This window comes from Vigna unguiculata, chromosome 9 (genome assembly GCF_004118075.2).
Source record: "Vigna unguiculata cultivar IT97K-499-35 chromosome 9, ASM411807v1, whole genome shotgun sequence".
NCBI lineage: Eukaryota > Viridiplantae > Streptophyta > Magnoliopsida > Fabales > Fabaceae > Vigna > Vigna unguiculata.
Window position 1 is genome coordinate 28,369,544 of NC_040287.1, and position 19,398 is coordinate 28,388,941.

The 19,398-nt window shown below is 28.4% G+C and overlaps 1 protein-coding gene across 2 annotated transcripts; it reads left to right on the forward strand.

Annotated features, from left to right (window-relative positions):
• Positions 1-8,574: 8,574 nt before the first annotated feature.
• Positions 8,575-14,262, forward strand: LOC114163288 (UDP-rhamnose/UDP-galactose transporter 6-like). 2 transcript variants are annotated; one of them, XM_028047509.1, is made up of 6 exons: positions 8,575-8,967; positions 9,651-9,875; positions 10,967-11,151; positions 11,248-11,448; positions 11,826-11,987; positions 13,631-14,262. In XM_028047509.1, exons 2-6 carry the CDS (start codon positions 9,746-9,748, stop codon positions 13,952-13,954), a joined length of 1,002 nt encoding a protein of 333 aa, XP_027903310.1. In that variant the 5' UTR covers positions 8,575-8,967; positions 9,651-9,745; the 3' UTR covers positions 13,955-14,262. The 2 variants fall into 2 exon arrangements, with proteins under 2 accessions (XP_027903310.1, XP_027903309.1); XM_028047508.1 differs by having other exon boundaries at positions 8,576-8,787.
• Positions 14,263-19,398: the final 5,136 nt, after the last annotated feature.

Below are 19,398 nucleotides of genomic sequence, written 5' to 3' on the forward strand. Positions count from 1 at the left end.
GAAAAACAAATTGGGTCAAAGTCGCTAGAAAAGCAAGCAGCTGATGAACCTCTGTAACTTTATTCGAATAATATTTAAATTTAATATGAGGATGAGATGAGTCATCTTTATTCTTTTTAATATTTATCTCATAAACTTATTTTAAATTATTAAAATATTTTTAATTTATTATCTATATGTATATTTATGTATAAAGGATATTCCATTTTGATGTCCAATTCTCAATTTTATCCTTTAATATATAACTATCTTTTTAAAATTAAAACAATCGTTTATTTAATTTTTATTTTAAATTAATTAATTTTAAACTAAAATAAATATTTTTAATGAAAATAATTTTCAACAAAATAAAAAGAAACATTTATAATAAAATTTGAAAAATTATGTATATTTATTTTTAAAATTAAAAAAATGAACACATATTTGTGCATGTATTTTGACTAGTATATATATAAGAGATTTTAATTTTTGGTGTCCATTATTTTTTTTCACTCTTACCTTCAATTACCATTTTATTTAGATTTGACTGATTTTTTAAAATTTAAGTTTAATTACATTTTTAAATTAAATAAAAAATAAACTATTAAATAAATAAAAATTATCTTCAAAATTAAGACAAATTATCTATAATTAAATTATAAAAATTATTTATATTTATTTTTACAATTATAACTTTTACTATTTTTTGTTGTAAAAAAGTAAATACATATGCATATATTTTCACTAATATAATATAAAATATTCATATTAACCATTCTTTGATTCTTGATTTGGCAACCTATTTATAAGAGATATATTTGATTGTTTTTATTTTATAATTATTCATCTTATTATTATTTTCATTTGATACTCTTTTCATATTTATATAACTATAGATATGGGGATAGAATATACATGCACTTTTATGTACATAATTTTTAAATATATATATATATATATATATATATATATATTATTAAGTTAATATAAAAAATAAATTTATATTTATTAAGAACAAAATGAGATGAAGGCAGAAAAAAAAAACTCCTTATTAATGGAGAAAAAAAAGGAAAAAGAAAATAACTGTTAAGACAATTTTATAATAAATAAACTGTTAAGACAATTTTATAAAAACATGAAAAAATAGTTGTTATTTAGAAATAATAATAAATAATTGATTGTAAAGAGTAAAATAAAAATAATAATTATGAATACAAAACAGAAAATTCTGTTTATATCTAGATATATAATTATAGATATTAAAAAATATAAATAAAAATTAAATTGTTGAAAAAGATAAGATAAAAAATAATTTATATTTATTATATATATATATATATATATATATATATATATATATATATATATATATTAAGAGTAACTTAACCATGTATTTAAAACGTTAAAATGGCATTATGATCAGTTTATTGACTTCTACCTATTCTAAAATTATATCAAAATTAATTTCTTTCTGTCTTTGTACTTTTGTTTCTTACCATTCTTTCTGTGTACAGATATTGAAAAACAGAGGAGAAAAAGAGAGAGGAATGGACATTGTAGTATATGTACACATTAAAATATTCCTCTGCGACTATGATGTTTCCTAGTCAGTTTGTAATCACATTAGAAAATACTCCTTTGTTGGGACAAGTTATGAATATAACGAAAAACGTGTCCATAGATCTAGAAGGTGATTTAATTATTAAAAAAATAGATTTTGAAGCTGTTCAAAACTAAGCATCCATTAACCCTTTGCGTGGAAAGGATATATTTCTGCCATTAGATCCTTCAATCAAGGTTCTGCACGTGCCCTTCAGTTCAAATATGTACATTTGAGGAGAAAAATCATTATCTTATTGATAAAGTTTTTCTTGGATACTTGGAAACAAAAAGTATGTTGTATTTTGTATTCTCTAATTAATCATGTTTAACTTTTAAACAACTAAAATAACTTTCCTATAATCATTTGTAAACCATATAAGATTGGTGTTTAATAGTGTGTATAAAAATCAGGTTAAAATATTTTTTGGTACTTGATTTTATATCAAATCAAGTAGGTCTTTAGATATTTATTAAAGTTTTAATTAGGTATATATTTTTTAAAATGTATAATAATTAGCTCCATTATGTTTGTATTTATAACAATGGTTAGTTCCTCGTTGTTTTTTATTTCTTAATTTTTGATTTTGATTTTCATTTTTTGATTTTCATTTTTTCTTAAAAAATCTTTTTATTATGTGTCACAAGAGTATTATGTCATTTGTTAAGTTGGTACGATTATAGATGTTAATTCATTGTCCATCTTAAATTGGTTGCTATATTTGTGATTTTGATTTCGTTTATGTTTCAATTTTTTTTTAAATATTTCAATTTCATCCCCTTCAAATTAAAATCAAACTTAACTCTTATATAAACAGTATAATGATATTTGTATTAACATTGATATTTTTATTAAATATTTTAACAATAAAGTTTATTTAAATTTTTATTTTATATTAAACTTTATTTATATTTTGTGTTAAAATTTTAAATATATTTATTTAACTTGTTATTAAATTGTTTTAAAATTATACATTTGAATTTATAAAATTGTTAGTTTTAAAATAATATTATACAAATATTTGAAATACAAATTTATCAATTTATATATTTAAAATTTTAAAATAAAATTTAAGGTAAAATATAAATTTAAATAAACTTAATATTGTTAAAAATATGTAATAGAAATATCAATTTTAATAAAAAATATCATTATAACATTTATATAAAAGTTAAATTTAGTCTCAATTTGGAATAAATGAAATTAATTTTTTTTTAAAAAAATTTGGAATGAAAATGGAATCAAAATAACAAATATATGAAACAAATTGAGAATGAGACAATGACTTGACATGTATCATTATATTGACTTGACACGTGACACGATATTGACGTGACATGTGACAAAAATAAAAAAAAACAATTAAAAAATAAAAAAAGCAGGAGCTGACATATGATACATATTTAACGTTCTTAGTATCATACTAACGACATTAACTTAATTGTTACATATTTTTAAAAATATGGATCTAATTGTTATACATTTTCGAAAATATTTAAGACTAATAAAAATCTTGAGACATATTTAAGATTTTAGTATAAATACAAAGACTAACGAAGTATTTTAACCTAAAAATTATAATTAAGATGACAAATACAAACGTTTATGCAGTAGTATGGAATTTAAAATATAATATGTTTTATTATGAACTAGAAGTAATCTCACAATTAATTACGATACTATTATTAATCAAATATAATTTAAAAATACAGTAAATTGACTAAAAAGGAAGAAAATATAATTTTAAAATTTAGATGATAACAATTAATAATCAAATCCGAAAAAAGATTATAAGTTAATGGTAAAATATATAATTAAGTCCTTTATTTTTTTTATTCAATTCTTGATCTACTATACTCATTAATAAAAAAGAAAATTATCTTTTTATACAGGTACAAGAAGTTAATACTACATGTGTTTTATTAGATATTAAAGAAACATTAGATTTAGATTTATGGATAAAATATTTTAAATTTTGGTGACATTTATTTATTTTAGAGGTATTAAATGTATTTTCTTATAACTTATAAAATTTTGTTTTTATTTTTAAGTGGTTTCAGAAATTATTTAGGAATTATTTTTAGTAAGTGATTAAATATTTTTAAGGGACGTCAATTTTATATATTAAGAAATTATTTTTTTTTAAGAAGTTCAATGAAACATTTTGATATTCATCTAGTAAACTTATTTATTACAATCCTATTTCTTATTCAGAAAAAATATAATATAACATTTATGATAATAGGTGATTGCAATAAAGTCAATAAAGTGTAACACCTAGATTCTAATGTCATTAGTGGTGAGTTCCTCTAGAAAAGAGATACATCAACTTTAATTGATTCCTTACGAAGTCGTTACTGAATCACACCTTTTATGGTCATGTTCAAAAACAATATTTTCACTTACAAATCTCAAACATTATTGCCATAAGTCCAACCTTTATGACATCATTAGTGATTCATAATGTTTAAGGATTTTCATATTCAACAATTTAAACTTTTTATGATTTTCAAAATGTTAAAGTTACAATGATCTTAGTTTGCAAAAAATGGTATTAAAGTTACAACAATTTTAGTTAGCACAACCCGACCTATGAGAAAATAGTATTAAACCTATAATGATCTTAGTTAGCACAACTAGCCAACAAGAAATTAACTTTTAAAGTTACAATTATTTTAGTTTGCATAATTGGCTAAGAAGGAAATAATGTTAAAGTTGCAATGATCTCTGTAAGCACAATTGGACGACAAAGAAATAATGTTAAAAATCTAATGGTCTTAATTTGAACTACTACCTTAAAAAAAGTAATCTCAAAGCTTGGTCTTAATTTGCACAATTGGCCAGCAAAATAAAGATAAAACTTTCGCAATCTTAGTTTGCAAAACTTTTACGAAATAAAGTTAATGTTACAATAGTCTTTGCATGCATAATTAATTAGTACAGTAATTGGATCATAGAGGTAAATATGAGAAATCTGATCTTATAAATTAAAAATTAAAAGTTAAAAGTCAAGTGTGAAATCTAGTTATAATAATTAAAAATTGTAACATTAAAGGTTATTTTATGCTTTTTATGTCATATATATGTTCGACATTATTGTAGTGGATATAAATTTACATAACATAAAAAACACAATATGTAAATTTACGTTTCATAAAAAAACAGACAACGTAAATTTACATTGGACTTTGTAGTGTCCAACATAAATTTATGTCAAACATTTATACATGTTCAATGTAAATGATCAATTTATGCCAGACATTAGCAGATCCGACGTAAAAAAATTTGTGACCAATAAAAAAAGCTACAATGAAATGAATATTTTTTAGCTTGTTTCAGTTTAGAGTGTTTCATATCAAATGAAGGATTTTGAAAAAATTGAAGAAGAATTGATGAACAAGAAAGTCATATTTAGAAAAAAGGTTGGGCCACACTGGAAGAATATTGAGTTGTACATGTTTAAGGGTATTCAATACCTTTTAGAACTAGATACCTTTGAATATGTTCAAGTTAATCTTATTCTAGATGGCTCAACCTCTCACCTATGTTTTGTTTCCTTGTTACCAATTCTTCTTCAAACATTATAAAAAATCCTTCCTTTTATATGCAACACTCGAAACATAAATAAGTTCAAAAATACTCATTTCAATGTAACTTTTTCATTTAATAGTAGAAATGAACTAAGGTAAAAACTGATGTTCGATTTCGATTTTAAATGTCATGAAAATTAAAAAAAAAAACTCAAACTCTTTTTACCAACATATTTTTACGAACAAACACCATAAACAAAACAAAGGGGACATTGATGCAAATCAATGACTGAGTTCCCCAATAAACAGTCACATTCACAAATGAAAATAGAAATATTACCAACCTTAACAACAAAGCAAAACCAACGAAGATGCAAAATGAATCATCAAACCACCACCATTTCGTCACTAGAGATCAAACCCCAACTCACAAGCATTTTCATTGTTTTTATAGAACGAGAAATGAGGAGGGAACCTTGGTTTTGATACATAAAAGAAGATTTACGTCGGACATCTTATTGTGCAACATAAATTAGGTCATTTATATCATACACTGCAATGTCTGATGTAAATGATCTATTTTATCTCACGCAATAAGATTTTTGACATAAATCGCTTCACCTATTTGCAAAATTGTCAACATGCTTTTTTTAAGCAGGCTTCCTTATTGTCAAGTATAAATTAAGTGATGTAAATACTTGTTTTTATGTTAGTTCAAGTGTAATATATAGAAGACTGATGATTTGATAAGAAAAACAAAACATAAAATCCATTACATGAAAATTATATCAGAGTAAGATGAGGATGGTGAATCAAAAAGTGATCCATGATTTTGAGTCACTATTCAAACTTTGATAAGGTTAAGACATCAAAAATTAAGTCCAACATTTCACAATGTTCGCATTCTTAAGGTTTTCCTACACCTAATGATCACATATGTAGAAAAAACTTCTCAAATACATTTTTCTTCTCGTAATTATTTTTTCCTAGTTGGCTCAAGGCTAGGAGTTTATGTCCCCAGATAAGTATGTGAATAAGCTAATGTTAGATGTATTCTATTAAGCATCGAGTAAATATCAAATTTAGGTTATATACAAAATATATTGACATTTGGACGACCTATGTTCATACTAGAGCTTGCACAAACTTTTTTTTTTTAACTCGTACACTATCCTTTTGTTCTACTTCCATGTTTCAAAGGTTGTTAGGAGATTGTATAATAAACTATTTAGGAGTTTTTTTTTTCTTCTAATAATTGGTAGAGCTGTCAAAATGGGTTGGAACCTGTGAGCCAACCCGGCTCACCACAGATTCGGGCCGGATTGGGTTGAAATTTTTTTACAAATTTCAATACGAGTTAATTTTTGACCTGGCTCATTTAGAACTCGGCTCATCCGGGTTGAACCCGTGGTGAGCCGGGTTGGCTCACCAACCAGCAGATAAAAGGGTCACACAAGTGTTTTTATTTATTTTTTATTAAGTTGGGTTTTACATTTGGGTCATATTAGGTTGTCTTTTTATCCAACACATAAATAATTTATATTTTTTATTTTCGTTTGTATTTAGATTGTATTAAAGTTTATTTAGATTTTAATTAGAATTACAATTTAGTTTTGACTGAAAAAAAAAGTAAAAAAATAACATTTTTTTTAATTAAGTGAATCCGTGAGCCAACCCGTTTAACCCGCCAACCCATGGTGGGCCGGGCCGGATTCAAATTTTTTTGGCTTGTTAAAATGTGAGCCGGGTTAGGTTAACTCATTAAATCATCAACCCGTGATGGGTTTAGCCGGGTCGGGCCGGATTACCTGTTTTGACAGCTCTAATAATTGGTATCTCTAAGGGAAGTTAATTCTATAAATTAAGAAACTCTTCTTGATCTCTGACATATTTAAATGCTCTAATGAGAGATTTTGAAAACTTTTCACCATATCAGGAATCAATATATTTTCATATTCGTAATTGTTCCTAAAACATAAGGATGGCAAAAATTGATACACACCCTTATCTTTAGTGCATAAAAAATATGGATTAGGATGGACATAAATTCATAAATATAAGATTGTGACCAATTTGTCTTATTGTTATTCTTTTAATCAATATCTACCATACTTATTTTGTCCTTTTAATCACTCTCCTACAAAATAAGATAAGGTTAAAGAATGATTTATAAGAGAACATTAATCCTTTGTTAGTTCTATCCTAGTGTTATTCTTGTCCTAACTAGAATAAATTAGATTTTGATAAAGGTTTTTAGTCCAACACATGTTGTTGTTTGAACATGTATGTGTGTCAATGTGGTATTTGATAGTTCTCATATGACAATTGAGACTTATATCTACTTGATAGTTTTCATTTCAATTGAGACTTATATTTCTCTCAAATGATAAATATTTTAAAAAAATGTTATTAAAAGTGCAATAAACTAACTTAAATTAACCTTATTTCGAACATATTAGTCCTCAACACTCTTTTATATTGATATCTAGGACATAATAAAAGATCAAAAGATTACTCATTATTTTTTTACATTGTCAAAAAATTGAAGATCCTACTAGTAATAATCACTACTTATGATTATTAAGAACTCTAGTTTATAATTTATCACTCTATAACTAATATTTTGTATTTTATAAACACTTGTCATGTTTATATAATGTAAGGACACTTAACTTAGAATGTAAAGATAACAGAATGAAGAGGAATTTAAATATTTAGTGTCCATCCAAATATTAAAGATATGAGAAAACACAAACCGATAAAACCCAAAAAAAAAAAATTGGGAAAATATTACATGAAATTAATTTTCTTTTTATTTATGTGATTTAAAAAGTAATGCAAGATGGCGATGCTTGCATGATCGACACATAGCAACTAATCATTTTCCCCAGAAAACGTATTTCTAACCACAAAATGAAATCTTCCCTTAAACATAACCATCACTTTGATTCCCAATGACCCATAATAATTTGCTGTAGATAAAAACACACGCTAGACACACAGGAACAAGGAAAAATAACCTTAAAAAATAGGTTTCACGATCATGCTCACTCACACCAATTGAAAAGACAGCCAAATTTTCGCACCAAACACAAATAAAACAACACCGATAAAATCATAATAAATGGTAAAAGAACACGCCTAAATATTTTTTTCCTAAAAGATGGGATAAGTCTATTTATTGTCTCTCAAATTTCAAATTTCTATTTCTATTTAATTATAGTCGTGCCAATTGTGAAACAACTAAAACTGTAAATGTATGACTTTAGTTTATCCAGAATAAATAACACTTCGATATTATCTGTTTGCATAATTCAGATTTTACCACTATAGGTGATTAAAGATGTGTTAATTAAGTAGTGTTAATTAAGGAAATGCAGTAAAAAAAACAGAAAAATGGTGGTGATTGAAGGAGAATTGTGCGAGTGAAGTTGACTAGTAGTATTAATTAGCGATGACATACCGTTTACTTTGCAGTTGTTGCTGCTTTCCCCGCAACTCACCTTTCCTCAGGTCACTGAATCTGGACGTTAATAAAGCAGCACAGCCACGCCACGCACCGCACCACACCACACCACACCACACCACACCACACAGCGCACCAATTTTCCATTTTAAAACCCAACGCGGAAAGGAAACAACCATACACCACCACCACGTTCTCCCTGCATCTCAACGGTGCGTTCCTTTAACACCTTCACGCAATATATTATCACCAACCTTTTTTCCTTTCTTATTTTTTTTTTTTCTTTCGTTCTTTTAAGATTCCTTAGTCTAGGGAATTCTTCTGCTCCTTAGTTCTTACTGCCGCACTCTCTAATTAGGGATCGCGGATCCACGCTCGGGATTCCGTTTGAGGTTGCTTTTTCCTCGTGTTGTTTCTTTTCCTAACGGATTTTTTGGAATTTCGTGATTTTTGTTTGCTTGGAGCTCCAATCTGCTTTCAATTACTGTATATTGTTGAAAATAGTAATGGATCTGATGAGATTGTGCTGTTCTGGTTTGATTTAGCTTGCTATTGCTTTCTATTGGCTGAATCGTGTCTTTCGGGATTTAGGATTATGGTTGTAGTTAATCGTAGTTCGCTGTGTAAGTGTGCAATTCGCCAACTTCAATATCCATTTTCCCTGTCCGCATGTCTCTTTGTATTTTTTGTTTGCCCCTTTTTGGGATGTCTTGACCAATAAAACAAGAGCTACTCATAAGAATCTCAGAATCAGTTGTTTTTAACTTTATATATATATCCCTATGTGTCTATATTTGTGTATATAGTGGAAGATTCCTCTGCTGCAGTTGTCATGTCAACTCCATGGACGGAGATATCAATGAAGGGAGGATAGGATTTTTTATATTTCTTGTTGATTTCCTTTGTTTTTAAGTCTCCTTGTATACTATTATAAACTTCTACTGTTTACTTGGTTATGGTAGACCGCATTTTGTTTCGTGTTCCTCTCTGTTAAATGTGGAGCAGTATGAGAATTTTACTCTATTTATAGGGAATTAGGATTGCGCTTCTTCTCATGGTTTATTTTTCTGTACAGATAAAGCTGTACGATTCTGAAACTAGTGATTCACTTATTGCATGAAGGCAGAGCTCTGAGAAATTAAGTCTTTGTATTGGAAGCTCTAGTTCAACATGTCTTCTATAAGCAAGGGTGATCGGAAGGCTTCTCTTGATGCAGCATCATGGTTGTTCAATGTGGTCACCTCTGTGGGAATAATCCTCGTGAATAAGGCCCTGATGGCTACATATGGTTTTAGTTTTGGTAGGACCTCGCCTTTACTTTTCCCATCCTCTCCCTTGAATCTTTGATCTGCCTGCCTTTGATTTAAAAGATGCTATGCTTCTTTTTCTATGTGTTGTTTCGATGAACTACCTATCTTGTGCATTCTTTTGGTGTCACACATGTATGTTTTTGAAGGGGTAAAGAAGGGGAAAGCTTTTCTGTATGATAAAATTGCGTGTTTTATGACGGTAACTTCACTTTGATATTATCTGTTTGCTTAATTCCGATTGCACTACTATAGCATCTTGGATTAGGTCATTGAAGATGTGGTTCAGTTGTAACTATAAAATGGCCTAATAGACTGGATATGTGATATAGCGTGGGAGTGAGCTAGAAAAAATCCTATAGGATGGGCATTTGGCTTGGTGGTTTGTAAGAAACTATAGTATAGAGACTTTGAATAGTTTATCCTGACTTTAGTTTCATTCTCTAAATGCTAATACTTTAAGTTGATATGTTTTGATTGTGTCTACCTTTTAATGGTGCTGTTCGGTATAAACTTTTCCTATGATTTTGAAGAATCATACATTATTCCTAGGTGCTAGTTGAATAGGTGATAAATTAGAATCACAGATGCTGTAAGCAATACTATGTTGTTCAGTAAAAGCGCTAGACAGAAAATCTGAGCAGAAGGTATGCATTCAGACAACAGGCTGGTGTGGTACAGACTGCAAACATTATATCAGTGATGTGAATACCAAAAATATGTGCAAAATCTGCAAAAAAAGAAAAACTTCTCATAAAAAAATTAATTGCCATGTTCAAGATAGGCGTTCAAAGTTTCTACAAGGAAAGTATTTTTTGAACAACCTTTCCATTTCCGTGCTTTTCGGTTTATATTAGTAACGACAGTATTACCATTTGTATATCTCAACTAAAATAGCGTAAACGAACTTACTGAGATTAGCATTGGATGATAGATTTAAAATCTCTTCTATTACCAGTGAAGCAAAGAATTATTTGGTTTAGTTTCTTCTTATGTAGCTTGTAAGGAGTACAAATAATCGTTTCTGAACTTCTATACCACTCCTGAATCCTGACCTTCTGTATTATATAATGCTATTATGCAGCTACTACTTTAACTGGTCTGCATTTTGCCACGACAACTTTGTTGACACTCATTCTTAAATCGCTGGGATATATCCAGACCTCTCATCTTCCATTATCTGATATAATCAAATTTGTCTTATTTGCAAATTTCTCCATCGTTGGGATGAATGTGAGTTTAATGTGGAATTCTGTTGGTTTTTATCAGGTAACATTTAGACTTACAGCAACATTTTGAACTCTCTTTATAATAAAGTTAAGTTAGATATTTATAATAATTCCTCCTTGAAATAAAATTTTTCAGATTGCTAAGCTGAGCATGATTCCAGTATCCTGTTTTCTGGAGGTTGTCTTGGACAATGTACGATATTCAAGGGACACAAAGCTTAGTATTGTTTTGGTTTTGCTTGGTGTTGCTGTCTGTACAGTCACCGATGTCAGTGTTAATGCAAAAGGTTTTATTGCTGCTTTGATAGCAGTTTGGAGCACAGCCCTGCAACAGTATGTAAGTATCATACACTAACATCGAACCTGAATCTTTAGCTGTGAGATACAAACCAATCAAACTGAATTTCATTTCATAAAGGCAGTTTTGGATTGGTAAATGTTCACTTTCTGGTATACTTGTTGGCAACATTCATTTATTTAACAATCAATTATCTTTGTTATAGAACTTTAAATTATAAAATTGGGAAGCCTACAATAATTTTTCTCTGTTTTTTCTGCAATTGTATCGCAAGCAGTATTCTCAGGTGCATCTATAACAGACTTCGATAACTTGATTTAGTTTACAAAACTTCTAAGCATTCTCGCTTTTGTTGGTTTCATGACCTCAGTCTTGTTGGGTGTTGGGATGATATTTAAGAATAAACTTTTGTGCAGTATGTGCATTATCTTCAGAGGAAGTATTCTATTGGATCATTTAACTTGTTGGGCCACACAGCACCAGCACAGGCAGGAAGTTTACTGCTAGTAGGCCCCTTTCTTGACTATTGGTTGACAGGCAAACGAGTTGATGCTTACGGATATGGCTTGACATCCACTGTAAGTTTTCTCTATTTCTTTCTAGTTTTTTTTTTTTCTTTGAATCTTTTTGCTGTGATTACGGAGAGAAGTGAATACTAGTTAAATTTATTTCTATATCAGGTTTAGGCTGACAGATTTTCTGGTAAGAAGTTTAAAATAACTCTAACTGTAAGGACATAAGTTAATATACTACATATTGCTTATCGTAGAAGTGAGTGCCAAAATTCTGCTGCCCAAATTCAGTGTCAGCTTGCTGCATAGAAACATTGAGAAAGCATCCTTAGGTTGATTAAGAGTTGTCTTAATCTTAACTGATTCATACTTCTTTTAAACTGTCTCATATTCAATTTATATAAGTCCTCTAAGTGTTGCTTACAGCTTGAAGTTCTAGTAGATTCCTTAAGAATTTCTCAAAACTTCAGATTTGCTGTTTAGGGTCAGTAAATAGCTTTTGAAGTTCAAAGTGTCATAACAATCCAGATAACTTCCTCTAATGCACGTTATTTTTTTAGAGGGAAACGACTTTCTCGGTTTCTTTCAAGAGATGGACTTTCTTTTTTAACGAAGGTGTTCATTGTGCCCTTTTCATTACTCCCTATAGTGGATATTTAGTTAACTAATAGCATCTATGAAATCAAATGCATGTTCATATCTAATTTTCTCCTCTTTCAAAATGTTTTGAGTATAAAAGAAATAATATTTCTGAAAAGTGGCTCATAGTTATTTATTTCTGTATTTGGTCCAAACTAGTACTGCTTGGAAGGTTAACTTATCCTTTAAATTCATTTACATATTGAAACGTTTGGTTCTCTGTGATCATAATTTGACCAATCTAGTTTAAAATATGAGAATGTTTATGTACGTCTGAAGGAAAAGTTATCTTTTTGAATCGTTACTTTTTCTGAGGTTGTGTAAATGTTGAAGATTTTAATTAGATTTATACAATCTTGTTTCAGTCGACCACTTCCCTATTTTTGTATTGGAGATTTTTATTTCGTCCACCCCAGTTTTCCAGTAATACTTCTACAATTATTTCCGTGGTCTATGTTGTTGCTTCAAACTAATGCTAAATATAGGTGGTAGCGGGCGTATTCATTCAGTATCTGTAAAAGGCATGAACAACTTTCTTACATCCGTGTAAATTTTTTCTTTTATCTCTATACTACTGGCGGTATCCATATGCACGAAATCTCACTACATCCATGTAAGTTTGTTTGTCTCACTATACTGGCCAGCAGCAGCATGCATATAGCTCTGTGTAAATAAAAGCGGTGTATTCTTGACCATTGGTCGGTATGCACAGAATGTGGGAGGGTTCCCTTCCTTGGTCTCCCTTAGAACCAAATGATGTAGTTGTCATTTTCTTTTCTAAAGGATTTGGATCCTACCCCTTTACCGTAGGAAAATACTGTTATTTTTTTAAGAAACATATATTCTGTGGAGGGACCAGTTTCCTGTTTATGGACTGTGCACGTTTTGTTTGTCTTTCTCTGGAAAATGACGCGGGCATTTTCATAAGAAAAGGGGAGAATCCAAATATGTATAAACTTTATGTCAACTTTATAAATACTGTACAGTGTAGTACCTTTACTCAAGAAAATAATGAATACTGTGACTACTGGAACACTATTATTAAACTGAGCTGCTCGTGCTGTCTGCAGTTGTTCATCATTCTGTCTTGCACCATTGCAGTAGGGACAAACCTCAGTCAGTTCATCTGCATCGGTAGGTTCACGGCTGTATCATTCCAAGTCCTTGGTCACATGAAGACTATTTTGGTCCTAATCCTGGGATTCATTTTCTTTGGAAAAGAGGGTCTTAATCTACATGTTGTTCTGGGTATGATCGTTGCAATAGCAGGTATGGTCTGGTATGGCAATGCTTCTTCTAAGCCAGGGGGGAAAGAGCGTCGTAGCTTTTCCCTTCCCAAAACACAAGATTATAGTTCACTACCTGTGTCCTCTGAACCAGACACGAAGGCATAGAAAATAATAGAAATTCACTAGAGAGAAAGTGCTGCAACTTTTGGTTAACTGTGTGGAAAATCAGGTGTCCAGCGAACTGGATTAATTTTCACTATACCTGGAGTGAATTCCCAATTATTTATAGATCATAGTCATATCTTTTCTTGTGTTAATGAATTGTTTGGGAGGGAAATGGGGGGAAACAGCGTTGTTAGAAGAGGAAAAAAATCTATGCTATGTTTCATTTTTTTAATTACAGATAATGTTACTGTCACTTTTATAGTAAAGTTTAATTCCATTTTTTCCATTTGGAACGGTTCTGTTGTTAACCTTCTGCTCATGACAACTATTAGCATGTTTGAATTGCGTTCCTTATATATGTGTCAAACATACTTTTGAAGAATGAATGATATGCTTTGTACCTAATACTCTAATAGTACTTTTGGATGCTTTACCGTGGTAACCCAAACATGTTATACGTCATTGGGTTCAAAGGGAACGTGTTGGGTTGAAATACAGGAATGTGTGTTGGTAGATGATTTATAATCTTTGAGTGATTCACTTCGGCTCCACCTCAGAATCAATAGAACCTTTCATAACTAAACAAGTATCAATTTCCTTTTCAAATGGATTGTTGTGCTAAAACAAGCAACAAGCAAGCAAACACTCAACAAAGAAACCGACATATGAGGAATAAACAGGAAATAAAAGGCATATATTGCCTTGACCGTGTTTGGACAGGAGATGGATTATTAGCGAGAGTAATTTACCTTGGTATCCAATTAGGTTTAAGTAGGAAGAATAAGGCATGGTATTATGTTCAATATTCTGTCCAGTTAAAGAAAAATTTATATCTGTGATATGCGGAAATGTATTAGGCACTGATTTGTCTGTAGGGAAAAAACAAGAAAGGTTGAAGTAAGTTGTGGCAGGGATTGGCAGAGCTAAATAAAAGAGCATAGTAAATGCCTAACGTTATGTTAGGTGGGCTTCCCAGTAACCTAATCCTGAATAATTGAAGTTGCTTTCTGGAAGGTTTTTGTAGGATTCACTTGCCATGGTCCCAACAACAGCTAGATCTGCATATTTTACACAGCACTTTTGAGACAATGGGAGAGCAGGACCTGTAATAAAAGCCTGATTTTCTGAGACATGGGGAATGATGCATTCATGCAAAACAGTAAAAATTAGGTTAAAACTTGACATTTATGGCGTCACGTACCAGCACTTCTGTAGTAGCAGGTCAGCACCTGCCTCTGTCCAACGTAAAATATTTGGGTTTTTCCCCTTCTACTATTCATTTTCCACGTTAATTTTCGATGTAAATTGCTCCGCGTGCTACTTGCTTCCTACTTTCTGATACATCCACTGTGCATTGTTTTTATTTTGGACAATAAATTTTAGACCGTAAAATTCTTCTTTACTTCATAATTACTTTTACAGGATAAGTTTCAGTTTTGTTATTTTTTTTTTCTACTTCCTAATACAATACTTCAATGTTTTCTGTTGCAATCATGAATTTGTCTTGATCAAACTGTATTTTCAAAAACGCTTCACTTTTTTATTGATAACATTTATTTTAATAAACTAATTTTAATTCATGAGATGCTTGTGAGTAAGAATAATTTGAACTGATATAATAGTTAAAAGACTTAACTTTGAGTAAGAATGCTTTTGAGTAACTTTTATAAGTTTTCCCCAATTATTTTTTTCTGAAGAATTTGAACTAGTATACTCATGCACATTTTTTTCAGAAAAAAGAAAGAAAGAAAGAAAGAAATACAAGTTCTCGGAGTATGGGTATATTGACTTTTGTAGCGTAGTATTGTTTATTATGAAAGATGTTCGATGATGGAGAAATTGGTTGGTTGCTGAGGACAATATGGAGGAATCAAAAGAATGAATTCGTTATATTGCAGAATGAGATCACCAATGAGAAAGCCTATGCTTTCTGGGCTTATTATGTTTGTTGTTGAGATACTACTGACTCAATGAGAATTCCCACAATCACTATCTTCTTCCTACGATGTCAATATCTAAAGATAACCGTCTTTTTTTCGATGTACCATGTTCCTAACTGTTATCATATATATATATATATATATATATATATATATATATATATATATATATATATATATATATATATATATATATATATATATATATGTGTGTGTGTATGTATATCAAATAAAGATAATTAAAATAAAAAGTGAAACAACTTCGAATCATAATTTAAAAAAAAACTTGGGATCATAGTATGAAAACAAAATTATGGTTCTATACGATATTTAATAATTTGTATGATCATTATAAATATTTATAAATATAAAAAGTTAGTACATTATTTTAAAACAATAAACAATCAATCGAATTAATTAGTATGTTTGATTACTTTAAAAGTTTCTTATATGAATGAAAAGAATACAAAGCAATAATTTTTCTAAAATTTATTTAGAATATATTAATGGTATAATTTTTCATAAGAATATCTAACAATAATAATATAGTATCATGTATACTATCTTGATTTAATTTGTTTAGATTTTATTTTACTTGCTATGTTTTTTCTATGTATATTGATTTTATTTAATTATTTTTATTTTATTTTATTTGCTTTGTTTTAGTTTGTTTTGATTTTATGTTTGGTGATATTTTTGTAAAAAAGTGACACTTGTTTATGTCGAATTGTTTGGAGTTTGACGTAAAATTCAACATTTATGTCACATTGTATGTGAGTTTAACATAAATCTCAAGTTTTACATTAGATGGTAAACGTTTGACATAACACTATTTAAATTAAGACTCGTGACTTTCTTTTTTCTTACATTTTGGTGCAATGTTTTCTTCCCTTCTTGTTTTCTTTCTATAACAACACCTCAGGGACGGTAAAGATTTGGGAGACCTAAAACAAATTTAAAAAATAAGGTCTTTTATTTAAAATTTATTTTTTAATCTTTTTTTATGCAAAATTATTTATTAAATTGTCATAATTAATTTCATTTAACATCTTTTTCTCAATATATAATAGAACTAATTTGTTTAATCTGTCTTGAGACATTGTTGATCTTAAATAAGTTTTTATTATTTTTGCTTTGAGAAAGTCCTTTCGGTGGAAAGAAATAACATTAAAATTGTTAACATTATTCTATAAGTTATATATACATTTGAAAAATAATTTATTCTTTCTATATAATTAAGAATGTCAATTGCTTTATCATTGTCCAAACCTATAATTTCTCTTAAGATATTTAATTCAGAAATTAAATCAAATCCATCAATATCCAACGAATTATCATGTTTTAAAGATTTTTTAAGGTTTAAGCATTTTTCTTTCAAAAATGAAATATCTACAAACCGTAATACACAAGACATTTGCTCTTTTTTATAAATGAATTAAAACAATAAAACGTGGTTCTGGTTGTCAAAAAAATAAACTCGATGGTAGACTTGTAGGATTTCAATCATGACAATGCATAAATGTCTCCATTGATTGCTTGTGTTGGTGTACTTTCTTTTTTACCAATTACTCACACACTAGTAAAATCTTTTTTTTTTTTTTTGTATTTTTGTGATTTTACTACTCACCTGATTTTTTACCCAATTTTTTTGTGGTAAATTTTTTCGGTATATATTTGATACTAGGGTCCTAATATTTGAGAGAATAGTCATATGTTATTAGAAACAAAAATTTAGTAGAGAAAAACTTCAAATGGCGATCAAAAACTCCTCCATTTACTACAAGTTTTTTTTAGTATTTTTGGGACATTTTTCTTTACATACCTATATTTGTAAAAAAAAAATTGAAAATTTTGGTGGTGTTTCCTTACACCAATTAGAGATTTATCAACTCTATACGTCTTACATATATTCCATACTTTCATGTTAAAAATATATGATTTTGTGATCTTGTCATTTTTGCATATTGTTATCTTTTGTGCTTTATGATGAGGTCCAATTCACATATAATCTTCTTTATCCTAATATTGATAGAACATTTCATAGGTTTGGCAAAAATTAAATATTAGATGGTCAACATAAATAATAAAATACTAGTCAGTGATTATGTTTCTGCTAGCGGTACTATTTTGATTCGAATTGTGATTCTCATAACACTTTGATTTCTTTTTTATTTTGGAAACATTATGTTTATTAATAATGAGACAAGTTTTGAAAAGATCGGTCCTAATGTTGGTTACTAACATTATGGATTCAAGTTTTTCAATCGAAATATGGATTAATCCACTTATATTGGTATTTAAATAAACATTGTCTTTTTATGCATTTCATGTTTTGTCTTGCAAACTAGTATTTTAAGGTTGAGTTAAACTTAAACTAAATTACTAAAATTGATTATTTTATTTGTATTTATTTTTTATTTAAATGTATTTTTTCTTTTGTTTTTTTCTATCTTATTTGTTTCATCTTTGTATTTATTTTGTTTTGTTTTTACTTTTTTTCTTATTTGTTTTTATTTTATTTTGAGTTTTTTATCTTTTTTTAATTAATTTTACCTTTTATAGATATTTTTATCCTTTTTTTTAAATCTATAGCTAGTTTCCTATTTAATTTATCTGTTATTATTATTTTTTATCCATTTTAGTCATTAACTTTTTAATCTAGACATCTTGCATCAATGAATCAAATTTTATACATGAAAATACTAAAAAAAAATCTTCTTAAATTTTTAAAATGTTGTGTTTAAAATTTATTTTATTTGTTTATATTGAGATTTATAGAAATTGTACAACTTATCTATGCAACTTCAAAAAATTCGTATAAGATGAATGATGAGTAGAAATTTTTTTCTCCATTGATTGCCAATTTACAAAGAGGTTCCTAAAATTGCATAAATACATTGTTTACTAAAAGATTTTATATTTATTTTTGCATTTTTAGCATATATTTCATTCAATTATTCATTTTGATAGTATAAGCATTACCATTTCTAATATTATATTTGTGCATCTATTGCATTTTACTTTTGACTTGCATTTTAATATTGTAATCATTGTTAATAATAGAAATCTTAAGAAACTTGTTGCACCTTATATGATTTTTAAACTTTGGACATTCAATATCCAAAAGTAATAGTTTCATTTGTTCTTAAAACAAGTATAACTCGTTTGTTTTCCAAATTTAACGATTTTTGAGGTGGAAACTCACATAATCATCTTAAGGTATTCAACATTATATGTTCTATCACGATACCGCATGAGGTTTATAAAAAACATGTTAAATAGAAAAATTTTATCTTTGCCCTACAAGATAGTGTTAAGCACTAGTTGTAATACCTTTCAAAACCTTGAATATTAGATTAATTGGCATTCGTGGTGTGAATTTCGCTTATACTAATTAGTGTTACGTTAGTCAATTTAATCAATGATAATTGATAGTTTAATCAAAGTAATCAATATGTTTATTTTCACTTAATCTCATTTTTATAGTTCTATTGCATTACTTTT

What these genes read in the sequence shown, in the direction of transcription:
- LOC114163288 (XM_028047509.1), top strand. Translation starts at nt 9,746, where the DNA reads ATGTCTTCTATAAGCAAGGGTGATCGGAAGGCTTCTCTTGATGCAGCA. An exon ending in TACATATGGTTTTAGTTTTG is followed by an intron (nt 9,876 to 10,966) that starts GTAGGACCTCGC and finishes GCTATTATGCAG; the next exon opens with CTACTACTTTAACTGGTCTG. An exon ending in ATTCTGTTGGTTTTTATCAG is followed by an intron (nt 11,152 to 11,247) that starts GTAACATTTAGA and finishes AAAATTTTTCAG; the next exon opens with ATTGCTAAGCTGAGCATGAT.